This window comes from Schistocerca piceifrons, chromosome X (genome assembly GCF_021461385.2).
Source record: "Schistocerca piceifrons isolate TAMUIC-IGC-003096 chromosome X, iqSchPice1.1, whole genome shotgun sequence".
In the NCBI taxonomy this organism is placed as follows: domain Eukaryota; kingdom Metazoa; phylum Arthropoda; class Insecta; order Orthoptera; family Acrididae; genus Schistocerca; species Schistocerca piceifrons.
Window position 1 is genome coordinate 461,775,163 of NC_060149.1, and position 21,122 is coordinate 461,796,284.

Here is a 21,122-nt window from a genome sequence, read left to right on the forward strand (position 1 = left end):
TAGCCCACAATTTCAAGATTGCCGAGAAGATAATACTATCTTTATGTAAAGATAAGAACTTTTATCATCACGTGGACATATATTCATGACTAAAGCAAGCGAACGCTTGTATAATACGAGTTTCAAATGAATAAAATTTGAGAGGTCTTCCCTTCATAATGCAAAGAATACCAACAACGAAGGATTGTTAATGTTGTATACGACATGGACGCTATACAGTTAATTGCTACACACGTAAGAGCTGAATGCCGAATGTGACAATGAAGTAGAATCACGTCATATATAGAGGACGATGCCGTCATTGTGTTCACCGTGCAGACTGGAGAAGGAAGCCGTAAGTCGGATGTCTTAACGTTTATTCACAGACTGGCGCTGCAAAATGCACCCACCACTGCTTCTGAAAGGCCAAAAAGAGACTACTTTGAGCTGCAGCCAGAGTGTCCAGATAGCTGACCGATCAAGATAGTCATGAATGCCTCACAATAGCAGCGCACGAGAGAAAGTTCCTGTACAAATCTTCTTGCACTTTGTTTGCAGCCTTGCAACCTGATGAACTGATTTATGTTGGTCCACCTGCGCGTCAAGACCATCTTCAGTCTCTGATGGAACATCAAGTCCCGGCCACTGCACGCCGCAGTGCTGCCTTCCTAGTCAATACCGCTGAGAAGCTGTGAGTGACATTGTACAACACGCCTTCTCGTGGCTTAACCAGGGGGTCCAGGGAGCAGCAAACTACGGTCTTTACGAGTGGCGTGCCATGGCTGCCGCCTGCCTCTCGTTCCAGTGGGCGTACTTCGATGGTGCGGGCCTTCCTCCTGTCGGAGGCCTCAACTCAACATCATACACTCCTTGCAGGGCTAGTCGGTATTTACTGGAGTGCCGTTTATGATCTCAATGAGAGCGTCCTTGCTACACACGCTCCCCTGAGCTGCTAGCGACTGAGGCAGAGAGTGCAACACTATCGAGCGTCCCGTCATGCCAGGTTGCAGCATTATTTAATAATACAGTGTTTTACAAAACTCAGTCTAAATTGCAACTGAATTTGGTATTTTCATGTATCTAAATTCTGACCTGTTATGATAAAACGACTACCATCCAACCAGAGTCGAAAAATAAACGTTACTCAGTCTCTTGTTGCAGCTCTGTCAATAAAAACGTGGTTAGCACCTAAGGAAAATACATCGCAAATTCTCAGCAATTCCAGCGGAATCCTGAGTCATAATGGATTAACAGCTACAAGTGAATGCTTTCCAACCGACGTTTTCCTTCACATTGGTGTTTCGTTAAATATAAACACAATTACCAGAATGTAAGTTAAAATTTCGAATCTGTCTTGTTTTTATCATTGTATTTATCATCTTTATGACCTTAATACCATAAATTTTCTCAAGCAACATTATTAAGATTACACAGTGAGTTTCCTCTGCGTTGGACGACAAATTGCATTCAAATATACGTCTGGACTATATCAAGTGTAACAGACAAGACAGGATTGCCCGGTGTAATCTGCCACGTCATCATAAACACCTACACACACACTCAGCAAGCCACCAAACGGTGCATACCGTATATTAAGATGACCGATCGCGGAATAGAAAAGCAACTACAATCGCTTAGTGTTGGGAAGGCACCAAGTCCAGAAGTGATACCTATAACATTTTCAACGATTATGTGTAAGAACTTGCTCCCTTTGTAGCAGCTGTTTAACGTCTCACTGGAGCAACAAAGGGTACCTAGTGACTCGAAAGAAGCGCAGGTATTGCCGTCTTCCAGAAGGGTTGTAGAACAGATGCGCGTAATATTACACGCCTATATCATTGACGCCAGTTTGTTGTAGAATTGTGGAAAATGTTTCATGTACAAGAATTATGCGTTTATAAAAATCAGCTTGCAATCTGCTAACAGAGATCTTGCGAAACTCAGTACGCTCTGTTCCTCCATGAGATCCATAGCACTGTATACAGCAGCTCTCAGGTAAATGCCATGCTCCTTAACTTCACGAAAGCAATTGAATACTCATACTGCCGTTTAGATAAAAAAATACGAGCTTACTGAGTGTCGAACCAGTTTTGCCACTGGATTCACTACTTCCTTGCAGGCAGAACTCAACACCACGCTCTTAACGACTGATGTAAAGGTAATTTCGGGAGTACCACAAGGAACTGTGATAGAACCTGTTTGCAATGCATGTAAATGATCTTGTAGAAAGCGGCGGAAGTTCTTTGAGAGCGTTCGCTGATGGTGCGGTTGTCTATAAAAAAGTAGCAGCCCAAGAAGACAGCACTGATCGCAGAATGACCTACAGAGGGCTGATGAATGGTGGAGGCTCTGGCAGTTGACCCTAAACGTAAATAAATGAAACATATTGCACATACACAGGGAATGAAATCCATTACTCAATAACTACAATACTGATTACATATTGTTGCTAGCAGTGTCTACTGTAAAGTATCTAGTAGGAGTAACTATCCAGAGTGACCTTAAATGGTATGACACATAAAACAAATGTAGGAAAAGCAGATGCCAGACTGAGATTAATAGGAAGAAACTTAAGGAAATGTAACTCATTCACAAAGGAAATGGCTTACAAAGCGCTTGTTAGACCGATTCTTGGGTACTGTTCATCCATCTGGTATTCTTACAAGGTAGGTGTGATAGGAGTGATGGAGAATTTTGTGTCGTCTCGTTGTCACAGTAGGCTTGTACCATGGGATGCAAGCAAAGGATGTTGTTGGTGTCCAGTATCCTCTTTCTGTATCACAACTGCATCCATATATTAACAGGGTTCTTTACTCATAAGAAAGCTGTTTAACTTAAGGTAGTTGTTTTGGTACAAGCTCTTCGTTAATAATCCACGTTAGCCTCACTGCTGGTGAAGAACAAGTCTGCTATATACACTACTCTGGTTGCTAGGTACTGACTGACTCTGGTTAGAGGCTGAGCTAACTGCGACTGCGACTCTCACTGGGCTGCGACTGACGACTCGACTCAGTGATTCACTGGATGATTGGCTGCGATTGACTGGGCCCTCCAGTCCGCGGCGGCGATTTAAATACTGGTGCCTGAGAGGGCGTTGGCAGCACGTTCCTTGTGAATGCGTCGTTGGTCTCTCTCCTCATAGGATCGTTGCTGGCGCTTACTATCGACCCTCCTCGCAATCTCTTTGTCGCCTGGTGTGCTGGCGACAGCTTACACCAGCACAGAGAAGATAGAACCAAGAGCGGCGCGTTTCGTTACGTATTCGTTTAGTCAGTGAGAGAGCGTTATGGAGATGCTCAACAATCTTCAGTGGCAGACGGTACAAGAGAGGCGTTGTGCGTCATGGAGAGGTTTACTATTGAAATTTCGAGAGATCACGTTCCAGGAGGAGTCGGGCAACATATTATTTCTTTACTTGTTCCCACACGTATCTCACGAACCGACCATGGCAAGAAAATTGGAGAAATCAGAGCTAATACAGACGCTTAGCGACAATCATTCCACCCACGAGCCATTCGCGAGTGTTAGGTGGCTTGCGGAGCATGATGTAGATGTACCACAATCAGTTATTTTCTTTCCTATTCCACTCCGAAATGGAGCGAGGGAAATACAACTGTCTTTATGGCTCCTTAACAAACCTAATTTCTCTTATCTTGTCTTCGCGGTCCTTACTCAATATATACGTTGGTGACAGTAGAAACGTTTTGGAGTCAGTCGCAAACACCGATTCTCTAAACTTTCTCAGTATCGTCCCTAGCAAGAATTTTACATTAACTCCGTCTTCCTAAAGGTGCAGCCTAGCAGCTGCTGTGCTGAGCCCGTTTGCACAAAAGGGTAGTAGCAAATCAGATCCCAGCGAGGAATTTTCAGTGGCAAGTTCTGGCGCTGTGGGAGGTCAGTGCTGCGGCCCACTGGTATGAGGGTCCGGCAGCGTGCGCGTCGCGGCGGCCTGCCATGACTGTGCACGTCTGTCAGAGCCTCAGCGCTCTCGTTAGGTGAAGCCGTCCTCAGGCTCATCCCCAGATATCTGCGTGTCCCTGTTGTAGGTTATGGAGATGTCGTGTAGGGAAATGAAGGTCAGCCCGAGAGGTAGTCCCAATATACTGCCGGTAGGGCGGTACATGTACTGCCCAGGAGTGGCGGCACAGGCACCCTGCTCACAAGCAGAAGCGCTCGCAGACAAGCACTCGGTTCTTCAGGTACTGATGATTGAGACGGCTCTCATCTTCAGTGAGTCGCCGTTCTGACCAGCAGGAATACACCTCGCAGATTTGAAATTCCCTTCACAGATAAATGGTTGCGCATTCACAGCAGTGGGCTCCAAAGTAGTGGTGGCTGTTGACACTTGGTTGTAGTCACAAGGACGTCCTGCAACTAGTAGAGCTGACCTTCAATCGCTTTCAATGATGCAGGTGGACTGGCCTAACCCTGACAGTGAGTGCAAGGTTCAAATGGTTCATATGGCTCTAAGCACTATGGGACTTAACATCTGAGGTCATGAGTCCCCTAGACGTAGAACTACTTAAACCTAACTAACCTAAGGATATCTCTCACAGCCATGCCCAAGGCAGGATTCGAACCAGCGACCGTAGCAGCAGCGTGGTTCCGGACTGAGTGCAAGGAAGGCGATGGATTTATAGTAGTCGATGTCATGATAAACCCCACATTAGTGACAGAACGTACTCCCGTTTTCTGATCCTGCTGGCGCTCCTGGCTGCCATAGTGTTTAACTTCAAGGCTTCAGTGCGTTCCTTTGCGCAAAGTTTATAACCTGAAAGGTGTTCTTGTGTCATCCCTAGTTGGAGTTACTACATTTATCCTCGTTAGAGAAGAGCATCGTGTCTGGTCTGCGCTGCTGTCTAAGTGCTTAATCAGTGGTTCCTGCCACCCTCTAAAAAATGGCTCTGAGCACTATGGGACTTAACTTCTGAGGTCATCAGTCCCCTAGAACTTAGAACTACTTAAACCTAACTAACCTAAGGACATCACACACATCCATGCCCGAGGTAGGATTCGAACCTGCGACCGTATCGGTCGCGCGGTTCCAGACTAGAACCACTTGGCCACTCCGGTTGGCCTTGCCACCCTCTCTCGCTTAATGTGAGGCAGTAGGCTCCTTGTTCCTTTGTACTTGAAATCCTCCACTTAGTGTCCTCCTGGCTAGTTCTAACTAAATTTTGTTACTACACTTCATTACTATTCTCCAGTGCAACATGCCCCTGCCGTTTATAAAATTCCTAACGAATTTTTGTTCATTACCAACTAGTATACATGGTCCACTAATTCATCCCTCACAGAGTATTTCAGCTTTTAAACTGAAGCTTTTACATAAGTCGTAATCTTCTTAAATAACACACTAATTCCTAATAAGTCTTTATTCTTACTTGCTAGTGCGTAGAGCTATAATTCAACATTAATTACTCCATAGCATATCCTGTCACACTGCTAAACTGGGCAACAGGTAACTGATGCACGGGAACTTGTGTTTTACCGTTCTCTGCTTGCAACGAACGTAAATTACAAAATTGTGACGAGTAGCTCAAATGGTTGCTTTCATAACCTGGTTACATTGTTTCTGTTGGTACTGTTAGACGTGTTGCAGCATACGTTCTTTGGGTATCCACCCCATCTCCGTCGCTATTAATTGTTATAATGAATGAAGGATATCCGGGGGTAGGGTAGTATTTAGACATGATGGTTTTTGGAATGACAGTATCTCTAACGATTTCTCTGGCCGAAACAGCGCTGAATGCTTTAACTCCATCATTGTGGTACACATGATTGTTGCTGGTAGGAGAAATGTCGTCTCCAATATATCACATTCCGTTCCCATTATTATGATTCTGCTGTCTTTTAGGTGCAACTAAGTCGCACCTGTGGCTTTCCTTTTTTTGTAACAATTCACCATAATAATCTCTGGAGTGTGTGTCAAATATAGCCTGTGGTGTCACCGCCAGACACCACACTTGCTAGGTGGTAGCCTTTAAATCGGCCGCGGTCCGGTAGTATACGTCGGACCCGCGTGTCGCCACTATCAGTGATTGCAGACCGAGCGCCGCCACACGGCAGGTCTAGAGAGACTTCCTAGCACTCGCCCCAGTTGTACAGCCGACTTTGCTAGCGATGGTTCACTGACAAATTACGCACTCATTTGCCGAGACGATAGTTAGCATAGCCTTCAGCTCCGTCATTTGCTACGACCTAGCAAGGCGCCATTATCATTTGCTATTTATCTTGTGATGCATGTACCGTCAAGAGCTATGTTCACCTCTTATGGATTAAAGTTAAGTATTCCAGCAGCTTCGTACTTTATTTGCTAGTCTCAATTACTTTACCTGTTCCAGACCTCATGCCAGCCTGCATGAGCTTAAACGCGCGCCTTTCGGCTTCCTCTCATAGTGACTTGGCTGTCTTGCCAAGTCACAACATAACCATTGCATGCCTAATCTTTGAATAGGCTGATAGGGAGTTAATACTTCCCTCTGACACACTGTTGCTTCAGCTTCGCCCCAGAAGCAACTGTACCCTACATGCCTGTGTGTCTGTCCGGATTACCCGGGTTGGACAGACTGAGATGCTCACCTGCTGGCAACCCTGTTAGTATTTTTTTGTATCCTGCTTGGATACGCAGCGTGTGGATCCGCACCAATTAAATGCTTCTGCAAAGTAGGCCGAGAGTGAAGGACGCGAGTAGGAGCCAGAAAAGGTGAAGTACTTCCGTACTGCAGAGTTAAGTTAAAGCACCTTTACTGGTGTATAAACAGATACAAACACATTACTTAACTTTTGGTACAGATTTGCATGTAGGTGCAAAGCCGTTCATGTATCAAAGCTAACAGTTACTAGAAGTTACAAAGGCAAAGTCTATAATGGCTAGCCCCCATACAAGTCGAAGCTAAGTTACTAGGTCATCTGCTCTTTGTCACATTGGCTGAATCTGGAGCGGTGCTCGTCGAGCTCCATATCATCGGCTAGAGGCTGCTGTGGTCGGCGTTGTTTGTCCGCTCTTGTAGTGTCAACCTATGACAGCTATCGATATCACATCCCTCCCCCCTGAAACAGCGCACCATTGTTGAGCAGGGCTTCCGACGGCGGTTGGAGGGACGCAGGGTGGCGCAACTGAGGGGGCAGACTGCGGAACTGCTGGGGCGCGCTGCCCACCCACGTCTCCGATTTGGTCGCGAGGGGGCGAGGAAAATGCCCCATTGAAAACCAGTCCCGGACACGCGACGCCACTAGGTATGCTCGGATGAGGAGGCGGAGGATCAACCTCCATGGGCAACGGCGGCAGCGTTGGCATGACGGCAGTCTCAGAGTCCATCGCCTCCGGCACCGAAGAGGAACACGGCAGCGGTGGCAGGAGCGCACGCCGCGGATGCGCGAGCGGCGGAGTCATGGGCTGAGGCAGCAGAAGCCGCGAAGCCTCCAATTCTGCCATAAAACAACCAGCAGCAGAAAACCGAGGACGACACAAACGGATCTGGCTCCGGTGTCGCTTGACAGTGCCGGAGGGACCAGAAATGACAAATAAGGCGCGACCAAGCTGGCGAAGAATGCACCCCTGCTCCCAGCGCTGCCTGCCAGAGAAAACGCGATAGAACACGAATCATGCGGCGCCAAGCCAGAACGAGGCGAAGCAGTGGGAGCGCGCGGCGGCAGGTGCAATAGCTGCAAGAGCGACTGATGGGTGCTGCCATGTAGGCAATTCAGCTGGGGAATGGGTACCGCGCAGCTGGGAGCGATATGAAGCCAGGAAGAGTGTGCGGCATGCAGCTTGCTCATCCGCCAGTTAAATGTACGCACAAAGCGTTCAGCCTCGCCGTTTGACTGGTGGTGGTGGATACCATTAGCAGCACAGAACGCTCGGAGGACACAAATTGGGGGCCACTGTCGGAGACAATAACTTCAGGAAGGCCCTCAATGCAAAAAATAGACGTCAAAGTCCGAATAGTACTGGCAGATGTAGTAGAAGACATAGGTACAACAAGAGAAAAGTTGCTGTACGCATCAATAAGTATCAACCAGTGGGTGTCCCAGAAAGGGACCGCAAAATCAATATGAACGCGCTGCCAAGGTGCAGTAGGAGTCGGCCACGCAAAGAAACGCTGGCAGGGAGCAGATTGATGCTCCACGCAAGAGCGACCATTAGCAAGCAAATTCTCAATTTGTTTATCAGTGCTGACCCAAATGCAGTGACGACGCGCTAACTGATCATTGTCAGTTCGTAACAAAATAACACCATGGTGTACAGACAAGTTGTGATGTTGCGCAAAGTAACGTCGAACAAGGGATCATGAATCTGCATAGCAGATGGAGACCATTGAGTACGAATACACTGCAAAAGAATCTGCAAAGAAGCAATACGACGAAAGTCCACCAGAAAACAATCAGCCAATTCCTTATCCTGCGATCAATAAACATGCGTGACAAGTCGGAAGAATCAAACTCGGCGGCAGGACCGATAGGGAGGCGAGACAAAGCATCGTCATTGCCATGCTGGACCGTAGGCTGAAACAAAATTTCGTAATTGTAGTTAGACAAAAACAAAGATCAACGTTGCAACTTTCGTGCAGTATGGGCTGGAACTGACTTGACGGGTGAAACAATGACGTGAAAGGCTTATGGTCGGGGACCAAATAGAACTTGCGACCATACAAAAAAATCATGAAACTTAGTCACTCCATATACAATAGCTAAAGCTTCTTTCTCGATTTGAGAATAGTTTTGCTGGGCAGAATTGAGCAACTGAGACGCAAAAGCGATCGGGCGATCGACAGAATTAACGCGGTGCGAGAGAACCGCTCCGATGCCGTGAGGAGATGCATCGACAGCCAAAACAACTGGTTTGGAGGGATCTAAAGGAGTCAAACAGTGATCACTCAACAAAGCAGATTTGAGCTTGTGGAATGCAGCATCACGTTCCGAAGACCAAACAAAAGGAACGTTCTTACGCCTAAGGCGATGCAAAGGCGCAGCTATCTGCGCTGCATTTGGTATAAACCGAACATGATATGCAATTTTGCCCAACACAGACTGAAGTTCTTTCAAGTTCCTTTGTGCTGTCAAGTCTCTACTCCCACTGAGATGTGACTGTGAGGGGTAGATACCCTGTCCATTAATCATATGTCCTAAATACAGAATCTCAGTTTGAAAAAATTTGCACTTGTCTCTATTACACTTTAGTCCTGCCTGCAAAACTACAGTAAATATGGCAAGCAAATTATGCAAATGTTCGTCAGGGGTTCGACCCGACATAACTATATCGTCCAGATAATTTGAGCAAGCAGGGACAGTGGCACACAACTGCGGCAAGTAAGACGGAAAAATAGCAGAAGCCGAAGCATAACCGAACGGAAGGCAGCGAAACTTGAACAAACAAAGGTGGGTCTTGATCACAAAGTAGCGCTGCGACTGTTCGTCTAGCGGAATTTGAAAGTATGCGTCCCGCAAGTCAATCGTGGAAAAGAATTTTCCCGCACCAAGCTTATCAAAAATGTCTTCAGAACGCGGTAAGGGAAACGTAGCTACCATTGTCTGGGGATTTACTGTAGACTTAAAGTCAGCTCAAATACGAAGACGACCGTTTGGTTTTTTCACGTACACTATAGGCGAAGCCCATGGCGAAGCAGAAACAGGTTCAATGACACCACGGTCTTGCAAATACTGAAGTTCAGCAGCTACGGTGTCGCGCAGTGCGTGCGGTACCGGGCGTGCGCGCCGGAAAATAGGTATGGCATTGTCTTTAACTATAACATGCGCTGCAAAGTAACCAACTCCATCAGAAAAGAGTTCGGCAAAATCATCGCATAGTGCAGCAACACTGTCTGCATGGTCACTAGCGACGGCTGATGTGGCCGAGCGGTTCTAGGCGCTTCAGTCTGGAACCGCGCGACCACTACGGTCGCAGGTTCGGATCCTGCCTCGGGCAAGTTTAAGTAGTTCTAAGTTCTAGGGGACTGATGACCTCAGATGTTAAGTCCCATAGTCCTCAGAGCCATTTGGACCAAGGTCACTAGCGTTGATGCAAAGTACATTGTTCCGAATCGGGAGGTCAAAAAGTTCAAATGCGTCCAAGCCCAAAATTTTCGGAGCATTACAAGAGTGGAGCACATGAAAAGACACAGTTTTCGTCGTTGCACTATACGTGTCTAGCAAACTACACATGCCAAGCGCTGAGATTTACTGTCCAGTAAATACAATCAGTGTGGAATGTGAACGACGAAGCGGGGACAAACCAAGCAAGTCATACGTTTATCTGTTCAGTAAAGAAACAGACGCGCCAGTGTCCAGCTGCATGCGAACAGAACGTCCACAAATGTTCAAAGTCACAGAAAGTTTCCTCATATTGCGCTGAATGCGAGAGGAAGTGTCTGGAAAACTTGATTCACACGACGAGCTGTAGAAGCACGTGAATCAAAAGGCTGTGAGTAAACGGCATTAACGCCCATAGGCTGTGGTGAACCATGATCACGGCGGTTTCCGTTGCGGTGACGCCCACGCGAGTCACGCGAACGGGAAACAGGCTGCAAACTAGAGCTTCTCCAACTGCACACAGCTTGCATATGTCCTTTCTTATCACAAAAATAGCACTGTACTTGACGAGATGCGCAACTGTCCTGTGGGTGGGCACGAAAGCAGTTAGGACATGATTTCAGTTTCTGAGTAGGTGCCCGGTTGGAAACATGTTCACTTGAGCTCGAGCGGCGCGGTGCGGCTCACTGTGCCGGGACAGAGCAGGAGGGCACGTGTTGTGCCTCGCTAACAGTACAGACACCCGAGGTCACGTCGAACACAAAAATAGCCATATTTAATGTACCTTTTCTGTCTAGCAAGTCCACTACTTCCTGCAAAGACGGGTTTTTAAATTTTAGGATTTGCTCGCGGATGCGGTGGTCTGCCACATTCCGCGCAATAGCGTCTCTAATCATTATATCCGCATATGAGCGTCCACATGAGCAATTAGAGTCACGGTCAGATGTTAGTCCCTGAAGGTCCGCTAACCATGATTTATTGGACTGAGAAGGGCCACGCCGGAGACGAAAGAATTTGTAGCGTGCAGCTACGACATTTACATTGTCACGGAAGTTGGAATTCAAACCGTCAATCACTTCGTCGTAAGTTTTAGTTTCTGGGCGGGTGGTGGGAAACAATTTTACGAGCATACGTTATAACACAACACCCGCGTTGGCAATAGAAAAAGCCAGCCGCTCTGTACCTGGTATGTTGCATGCTGTGAAGTGTGCCTCGAGCTGGGCGATGTCTTCTGGCCAGCGTTCAACGTCCGGATTGAAGGCACGATATGGCGGTGCCGTGGGCGTCGGCAGTGGTACAGGCGGTGGCGTCGGAGGCGCCGTAGTAGCTGCAGTTTGTAGTGTGACCACTCCATTTACAGCAGCAAGCAGCTACGTCATTTGCTGAGCCTGAACCGTACAAGATCGGACAGCGAAGCCTGTTCCTGTGGCGAAGCCATCTTTTACATAAAATGTCTTACAGCGAAGGGTGGAAGCACTCATAGATGCACTCACACTGGGAAATAGACAAAGCTAAAGCAGTAGCGAGCAAAAAACCCAAGAGGAGAAAAAGAATGATCCTCGTCGCCACTTTTTTGTATCCCGCCTGGATACGCGGCTCGTGGATCTGCTCCTGTGAACTGCTTCTGCAAAATAGGCCGTGAGTGAAGGACGCGAGTAGGAGCAGGAAAAGATGCTTTAACTTTACTTACAGTACCGAAGTACTTCACCTTTTCCTGCTCCTACTCGCGTTCTTCACTCTCGGCCTATTTTGCAGAAGCAGTTCACAGGAGCAGATCCACGCGTCGGCTATCCAGGCGGGATACAAAAAAGATTTCCTTAGAGTAAGCGAGTAGATTTGCCAATCTTCTGAAATTATTAGTACCTCGTTAGTGCGTACTTGTACCCTTTTCCTTATTGCACCGCATTTTCCCCTGCAGTTGTATGTAATAAATCACTTATACCGGGCATTCAAACCTTCTACCGGAAAACGTATTGACACACACAATCTCGCTCCATCTGTCCTCAGTTTGCCTATCGGTCGTGTGGTAAAACAACTCTAAACTGCCCTCAGGTTGTTCAACTATATGACATTACTTAGCTATAAAGTTCTTCAGTGATTATCGCAGTCCTGCTAAGAACTGCTGCGGCGGCAATAGTGTAGCACTCCATTGTCAATGTATGTCATAGAAGACAGATTCCTGTAACGTTGCTGTTTCCAATCTTGTGTTACTGATACTGTCTATCAAAATCCGTAATAGTCTAACTACAGCCATCTGTCCATCTATTGCGTGTGTGTGAAATCTTATGGGACTTAACTGCTAAGGTCATCAGTCCATAAGCTTACACACTACTTAACCTAAATCATCCTAAGGACAAACACACACACACCCATGCGAGAGGGAGGACTCGAACCTCCGCCGGGACCAGCCGCACCGTCCATGACTGCAGCGCCTGAGACCGCTCGGCTAATCCCGCGCGGTTGTCCATCTATTGCATCCAGCTGATTTTGTACTCTTTTTAGATCGTCGTTTTAGTTAGTTTGGTGTTTTGTGTATAATGCATCAGTTTCGTTGCCAGGTCCGCTACGAATCTTGTGTTACTCAATGCAGCTTGCTCCGGGTTCACTAGTTGGTTGGTATGTCATTCTAATTTAGCCTTCGTAGCGTCCGCTAACTCTTGCAACTGGCCCAGTGTGCTGTATAAATTCTAAATATCTTCGTCATCTGATATTCTGAACACTGCCTTCAAGAGTTTTTCACCTGCATTTATACATCCTCTGTTTATCCCGAGTCAGTGTTATCGGCACCAGACCAGTCGATTACCTGTTTCAACCGCTACCTCACCTAATCATAAGAGAGTCAGGATCAGCGGTACTCCTCCTGAACGTCCGACAGAATTCCCTCTTTCTCTGCTACCTTCTGCAACTCCCCAAAGGCGTCTTCCAACCCGTGCACCTCATTTCACATCTACCTTACATTCAAAGTTAATCTCAGCGTCTACCGATGACTTGTTAAGAGGACGATGGGTTGTCTTGAGAAGACCACTCCAGATTGAAGAGGTTGTTTCCGTAACGAAGCACCTGCTCCCCTCTGGACGAGGTGTAAGAACTGCAAGATGCCATATTCTTCCTGGATGCCCGTGCTGGCACGCCGCCTGTAGAACGGAATATCTCGTCATTTCCCCTCCCTCCTTCCGAAAGCGCTGGTGCACGATAAAATACTGCCGGATACTACCACGGTAAGAGTCCGTTAACTTACTTAGTATACTAGAAACAAACTCCCAAAACAAAACAGTACCAACCTCATAGGTTCAGAAACACGAAGTCCAAATATGCACAACAAACAAAATGAAACTACACACTGGGTCTTAACGCATGCGGTATGTTACGTTACTTCTGATCATTTTAACTACTGCCTTTTTCGTCTGCTTAGAGATGTTATTATGTACCACTTGTGGTGTTGGAATGTGTTGCAAAGTGTCTACCACTCCACCGAAGGTTCCGACTCGGCTTTTATGAATAATTGACGTCTTCTGTGGAAGCTACAATTTCACATTTACTAGTAATGTTATCTCTATCACTTGATTTGGACCCTAGTATCTAGTCAAAAATTTTTTTGTTCTTCTGTTTGGTGTATACAGGTTTGTTACCAAAACCCACTGACCCGCTCTACATTGCGGCAGTTTCCTTTTACGTTGCCCATGTTTTCCTGACGTTCAAGTGCCTTTGTATTTGTCCGTTTGACCTTCTGCCAAACTTCTCTTCATCGCTTCGCTAATTTCTTTACTGACTCCCCATCAGCTCTTAATTTTGATATCAGAACCTGGAAGAAAGATAAAATCTTTCTACCGTATACCATCACTTATTGTAAAAGACATGTACTAGTGTGTGCTTTAGAATCACAGTATATGCAGGGACGACGTATTGAAGATGTGTGTCCCATTCATCATGCTGACTATTCACATAATGACTAACGTTTTATAACCTGTGTGATGAAAACTTTCAAAATATCGATTTTATTGTGGCTGGAAAGGACTAGTGCGAAGTTTTCAGATACGAAGCAGGCAGCACAACTGTTGCAAGAGCTTTGACAAAAAAATTGTTCCTTCATTTGCAATTATAGTATCAGGAACACAAAATGTTAATACCCAATTATTAACCACTGCGTTTGCGATTGTGTTCGCTTGCTGGTCTGGAATTACTGTCATTGCTACGAACCGAAAAAAATATCTATTATGGCTAGAATATACGTATTTCCAATTGATATCCTATTAAATTCTCCAAGAACACACAAAGCAAGCATTTCAAAAGATTTTGCGGCTTCCGGTAACCTTTGTACAGGTGTATGCTGGTGACTAAGATTTTCTCTTTGTGCAAATGACACGCAGTCTTTCACGTACTGTTCAACATCTCGCTTTTGGGTTCTCCACCAAAACTTTTCGGCTACATGCCTATCTGTCGCTCTGTGTCGCCCAACGGGTTGCCATATGCCTACTGCAGTGCTTCGTTTCTGAACTATGCGGGAACCACCACGATCAGTCCGCAATTCGTATTTCTGCACGGCAAGCCGTCAGGTGCAACAAGCTGTGGCTGCGGCCTAGAAGCACGACACTCTTGTGCCTTTTGCTTCTCCTTTATTGAGCTCTGTTAGCTTCAATGCTCACTGCGATAATCTACTCCAAGAGTCTTTCAATACAAACAGCCACTTAAGGGAATCATGATCAGTAACCGCCTTAAATCTTTGCCCATACAAAAATCAGCAAAGGTAGGTAATACCGTAAATAGCAGCTAGCATTTCTTTCCCTGTTATTGAACAGTTGTGTTCGGCCTTACTCAGTTGTCTCTGTGCATAAGCCACTGGATGTTCCCTGTTAACTACGATTTTGCTCACACAACAACCAACTGACTAGATGAACTCCTCTTCATAGTTAGGAATTACCAACACAGGACTAGACACCAAAGCATTTTTCAATTTTTCGAACATCGGTTGACACTCTGCTGACAACTCGAATTTCACTCCTTTTCTTAAGAGACGTTTCTAGGGCTCGGAAATTTGTGCTAATGCACAACAAATCCATAGGTAAGTCCATACGTTCACTAACCTAAATCAGTTTTCCTGTGCCTGCTGTTACGTTATCCCGCAAATGAACCTTTAGTGTACATGTACACAGCATAGATGGTAACACCTTCACGACAGGCGCACGTTGCGACATTGTTTCATTAGCAGCTGTGAAAGATCAATTATACTGCCATGTTTCTCCAGAAAATCTAGTCCGAAAATTGTTCAGTACTCCTAACCGAAATGTGGTAACACCTGAATATGCTCCTTAAACCTTTCAGCCGCAAGGTTAAAAGTGATCAGTGTTGTCCCCAATAGTTTCACCTCATTGTTACACACTCCACGTAACCTACACTGTGGAGAATGAATTTTATTCTTACCTAAGAGCTCAAGACTAACAGCTACATGTCCACTCATGTCTACCATGAATTTAAATTTCTTATTATTTACTGCACCAATTAAGCAACAATCCGTCTCTGCACACGTTCTCGCAGTGTAGTGTTTTATTGGAAATGACATCCGACGGTCAACATACCCCTAATTACGTTTAGCGCACGATTCTTTCTGTTGGACTTGTCCTGCTTCCTACCTTTGCAGCCATGCGTGTTACGCCCAGCCTCGCCTCATTCACGGCACTGTGGATGGCGTCATTGCTTTCTCACGCTGTCCACTTATCTAAGCCTGTAGCACTTTAACTCAGAGTAGAAGACACCACGGTCATTTCGTTTCCGAGTTGCAATATCTTTCTCCTGTAACTATGTAACAATTGTTTTAGCTGAGGACCGACACTGAGATTTTTTGTCCTCGCCCGTCCTGACTTATCCACTAATCATCCCCTTACGAATACGTCTAAAATCTCTTTCTATGCTTCCCGCAGGAGCACCTTATTCGCCTCTGCACTGTGCGACAGTTCGAAAGTCTGCGAGTTTAGCCTATGAATTCTGTTACAGAATGCCTCTAAGCGTTTCTGTGTCAGTCCCAAGAGCTTTCCCTTGAAAACATAAAGGAAAAAGAAAACAGGCCTACAAAAATTGGTCACTCACCACACTGCTTAATGACAGATGATGATGGCTGCAGATGTGCAGGTACGGCTCCTTGACTGCGGCCAAACGTGTAGGACTGCAGCTTGTTCTGGCACAAATACAGTGTGCCAGAACCACTTCTTGACACCAAACTTGCAGGTTCCAAGACATCAGAAGACCACTTCCTGAGTTCAAATCAGCAGGACACAGCCAGATGCGGCTTCCAGTCTGTGTGTAGGATAAACAGGGGAGGTGCGGTGGTGTAGCGCTGTGGCGTCCCGAAGTGCTAGTGAGACATCATCCAATTAACAGTCATTCAATAGCAAGAGTTTTACATTCGCTATGTCTCCTTCCCAGCGTTGCCTAGTACAAATGCTAAGAGTATCACGTCAGTGATGAGGAATTAGCAGGCACAGGCTCCAATTTTGTCGGAGGTCAGTGCTGCAGCCTCATTGTAGGGTGTTCTGGTAGCCGGCGAGTCGCTAGAGTCCCCTGTGGCTCTAGACGTCTGTCAGAGCCTCAGCGCTCGCTTTAAGTGAAGCTGCCTCAGATATCTCCATGTCTTTGTTGCTGGTTGTGGAGATGTCGTGTAGGAACACGAAGGACATCCCGGGAGGCAGACCCAGCACACAGCCGGTACGGCGGTACTTGTACTGCCCAGGATTGGTAACGTAGGCGCCCTGCTCCCAAGCTCAACGGCTAGTAGGTGGGCAGATCGGTTCTTCATTCGTGGAATATGGGAGTCAGTATAGGGAGCGTCACTACGTTGTGTCTGCTCTGCACTATTGTCTAACTGCCGAATCAGGAATTCCTGACACCTTCTCTTGCAGACTATGAGGAAATAAGCTCTCTCTCTATTTGTACTTCATTTCTTCCGAGTGTTGACATTGTTTACTCTAACGCTGCGCATCCGGCAGTGATTTTCTACTGAAAACTGATTCTGGTAAAATTTTTTTTCTACATTTAATTACTATTCTACAGAGTAATAATTCCCTTGGGACAAATGCTACCTATGTAAGGGGCCAGAGGCAAAATATACTCTCTTAAAACCATACAGGGATTTCATTTGGACCTGGCAATTATTTGTTTTCAAATCTTTCACCTGCTTCCCAATTCCGGGATTGTCACTTTCAACGTCAGCCTTATGGGAGTCTGTGTGACGATTTAACTTGTTGTCGAGATATTTAGTGTGTCCTCTCGTACGAGCCTCGCCCCGTATAAAGACAGTTCCTCAGGATTAATTCGAGCAGTAACACTCGCGCGGCTGATCGGAGGATAGCTGTAGGAGATAGCCCGCAAGCGCTGTCGTTTTCTTGAACTAGTGGCATATGTGAGTGGAAACTACACTGAAGAGCCGAAGAAGCTCTTACACCTGTATAATATCATGTAGGGCCCAGAAAGGGTGCAGAAGTGCCGTACCACGACGTGGCATGGTCTCCACTAATGTCTGAAGTAGTGCTGGAGGCAAATGACACCATGAGTCCCACACGGCTGTCTATAAATCAATAAGAGTACGAGCGGGTGGAGAGCTCTTCTGGACAGCACGTTGCACGGCATCCCAGATATACTCAATAATGTTCATGTCTGGAGAGTTTGGTGGCCAGCGGAAGTGCTTAAACTCAGAAGAGTGTTCTTGAAGCCACTCTGTAGCAATTCTGGACTTGTCGGGTGCACATTGTCCTGCTGGAATTGTCCAAGTCCGTCGGAATTCACAATAGACATGAATGGATACAGAGGATCAGACAGGGTGTCACCTGTCAGAGTCGTATCTAGACGCATCAGGGATCCCATATCACTCTAACTGCACACGCCCCACACCACTGCAGAGCCTCCACCAGCTTGAACAGTCCCCTGCTCACTTGCAGTGTCCATGGATTCATGAGGTTGTCTCCATACCTTACACGTCCATCCGCTCGATATTATTTGAAACGAGACGCGTCCGACCAGGGAACATGTTTCCAGCGCAAGGCGTGAAGCTTTTGTGTCGAGCAGTCATCAAGGGTACACGAGTGGGCCTTCGGCTCCGAAAGCCCATATCGATGACGTATCGTTGACTGGTTCGCACACACTTGTTAATGGCCCAGCATTAAAATCTGCGGCAATTTGCGGAAGGGTTGCACTTCTGTCACGCTGAACTATTCTCTTCAGTCGCCGTTGGTCACGTTCTTGCAGGATCTTTTTCCGGCCGCAGCTATGTCGGAGATTTGACTTTTTATCGGATTCCTGATGTTCACGATACTCTCGTGAAATGGTCGTACGGGAAAATTCCCACTTCATCTCTACGTTGGAGATGATGTGTCCCATCGCTCGTGCACTGACTATAACACCATGTTCAGACTCACTTAAATTTTAATAATCTGCCATTGTAGCAGCAGTAACCGACCTAACAACTGCACCAAAAACTTGTTTTCTTATACAGGCATTGCCGACCGCAGCACGGCATTCTGCCTGTTTACATATCTCTGTATTTGAAAACCAGTTTCTTTGACGCTTCACTGTAATTCATATCTCCCCTCACTGAGAAATTAAGATGTTCTAGAGAATTTAAATCAGATCCACGTTTTGACATCTGTCAGTAAGAGGGAAACTTCGGGATTTCTCTTTGAAGTTTTATGGGTTATTGAAAGAAATCGAAAGTAAGGGATTCAACGTGGACAAAAGTGTAATTCATCAAAATTCATCGTAAATTCAGCTCATTTAATCAACTTCTGTTCAAAGTCTTTCCAGAGGTGACTAAGTATGTCTCTCATTCGTATATTATGAATAATTGATTATTCCGTCATAGTTACCATTTTCCTCTTGTTAGAGTGCTAACAACAAAACGTATTGATAGCACCATATTGCAAAGTCATTAGCAGTTGAAAAATGCTCCGTCAACATATTGACTCTCATATCTGCCAAAAGATGGAACTGGCGTCGCCGTCGGCGACGTTATCTCCAGCAGCTACCGTAGTGGGGATCCCTCGCCAGCGCTGCAGCGCCGCAGCGAAGCTCACCAGTGACCCGTGTCATTCTTGTGCCGATCGCCGAGCAGCGCAGTTGTATTCCGGTTATTTGCCATTCATCTGGTTAGAAACATGGAGTACTGCGCTATCATTCTACTTCTGCTAGGTAAGATTACCTTTTCACTGGCTCTCAACTCGACAATGATGGCTGCATGAAGTGTTTCATATAGTGACGTTGCTTCATAGATTTTAGTAATTAGCCGCTTCTTCCGTTTTTCAGGTTTCTTCTAAAAACAGAGGTAGCGGGTTCGTCTGTATTCTGATTTATGTAACACCTTTTGGAGAGCTTTAGTATAGTTAAGAATCAATGGTATTTACTAAATGTTACAGTCATATGTCGTCTCACGTAGCCCGTCATCTTCATTACTGTTTGCAGTTAACAGGACAGACAATCTAAGAAATGCATTTTAAATTGGAAACGAAAGGCAAGGATATAGATGTGAAACAGAACACTTTTTTTTCGCAAAAACTGTGATTGATGATACCTGCACAAAAAATATCTGCATAATTTGAAACGACCGTTTGTTTTTACTTCCTTATTGCTTCTATTCGGTGCTCCTCTTTAACTTCTTTCATCTAGTGTTGACTATAGCTGTGGCAGCTACACAGAATTCCTCAACTGATACGTGATGGACTGGCAACTGATGTTGTCCACTTGTTTCGGCTTTTGTTAGGGCTGATTGTCAAAAGTGTAGTCCGCCTACGTAGTTGAATGGTAAAGTTCTTGCTTTCCATGCAGTGGGCCCAGGTTCGATTCCCGGCCGGGTTGGAGATTTTCTCCGCTTGTATACTGGTTGTTTCATTCTCGCCCAATGCGGCGTCGACTGAAATGAACTGGCCGAACTTCCCGGATGGGGCCTCCCACCCAACACTGCCACATGATCATTTAATATTTTTTAATCAAAAGTGTAAAGATAAATACACTGACAGCTATTTACTGTTCTAGTGAGTAAGATGTCTCCAGACCATATAGGACACACTTCATCCTACGACAAAAAATTAGTAGTTGAAAGATTGCCGACAGAAACAGCACTTATTATTATTCATTATTTTAAGAGTTTTGAACAGAATTCTTCAATTAAGCATTAACAACCAATTTTCGTCAATGACAGATTCTTTTGCGCTCATTGGAATCCTTCTGGGTATACTGGTCCGTTATCTTGTAAAATACTTAAAATACTGACAAAGCCGAAACCTCTGTCTCTTTGAGTACTTTAGCTGTGAAGCATTTCGTGAGATGAGACGGCAGTACAGTCACAAGGATTTTTAATGAGATTGACACAGACCGCGAAAGTGTACATATTTACAATTTTTATTGAGACCCAACTCAGAATTATGCTACAGGCTACCGTTATAACTGAGTCACTGACTTGCTAAATGTTGCACATGAAGAGGCGAACGTCAACATCTTACCTGTAACAACACAAACAACTCTTAATTTTTGATAATGTTTTGCTAGGAGTTCTTGAATTTCAACAATTTTGTCTAGGAATTATAACGCTACAAATGTACATGTATTTCGAATTTAACATGCACACTTATATGCTGTCTTGTGTTTCAGCTTTTCATACCATGTATGGACCACCTATCACAAGTGACGGCTATTCCACTGATTCTGATTCCCAATATGAACTTGCTGATCTTCAAACTGAGTGAGTAGTTGAAAAATTTTGGTAGTTTATAATGGCCCTACTTGTTATCGTAGGCTTTTGAACAGGTAATACTGAAATTCCGGATGAAGTACTCGAAATCCAGTCCGGTGCGACCAAATGCAAGATTCTGAGACATTCGCTCCAGTAAAGATTTAATTAATTGCTGCATGATTGTGCAGAGTTCTCTCAATTTTCTTTGAAATTTTCCTGCTAGACCACAACTCAGTATCATCATTTCCGAAGTTTGAATTATCTTATACGTACGTATCATCAATAATGTCACGCACAGTGATCCAACTAAGCTGTTCATAGCAAATATTTAAATGAACGTTAAAGACATCACAGTTTAGTTTTCATCCAGATTAGTAGTAAGAAATTCATCAATAAATGGTAT

At 45.5% G+C, this 21,122-nt stretch overlaps 1 protein-coding gene across 1 annotated transcript in view; it reads left to right on the plus strand.

Annotated features, from left to right (window-relative positions):
* Positions 1–20,732, plus strand: part of LOC124722420 — an 80,885-nt gene extending 60,153 nt beyond the window's left edge. Inside the window, exons 4-5 of the mRNA XM_047247586.1 lie at positions 713–860; positions 20,638–20,732. Of these exons, the coding sequence (XP_047103542.1) occupies positions 713–860; positions 20,638–20,732 (243 nt within the window). The remainder of the gene's footprint in view (positions 1–712; positions 861–20,637) is intronic.
* Positions 20,733–21,122: the final 390 nt, after the last annotated feature.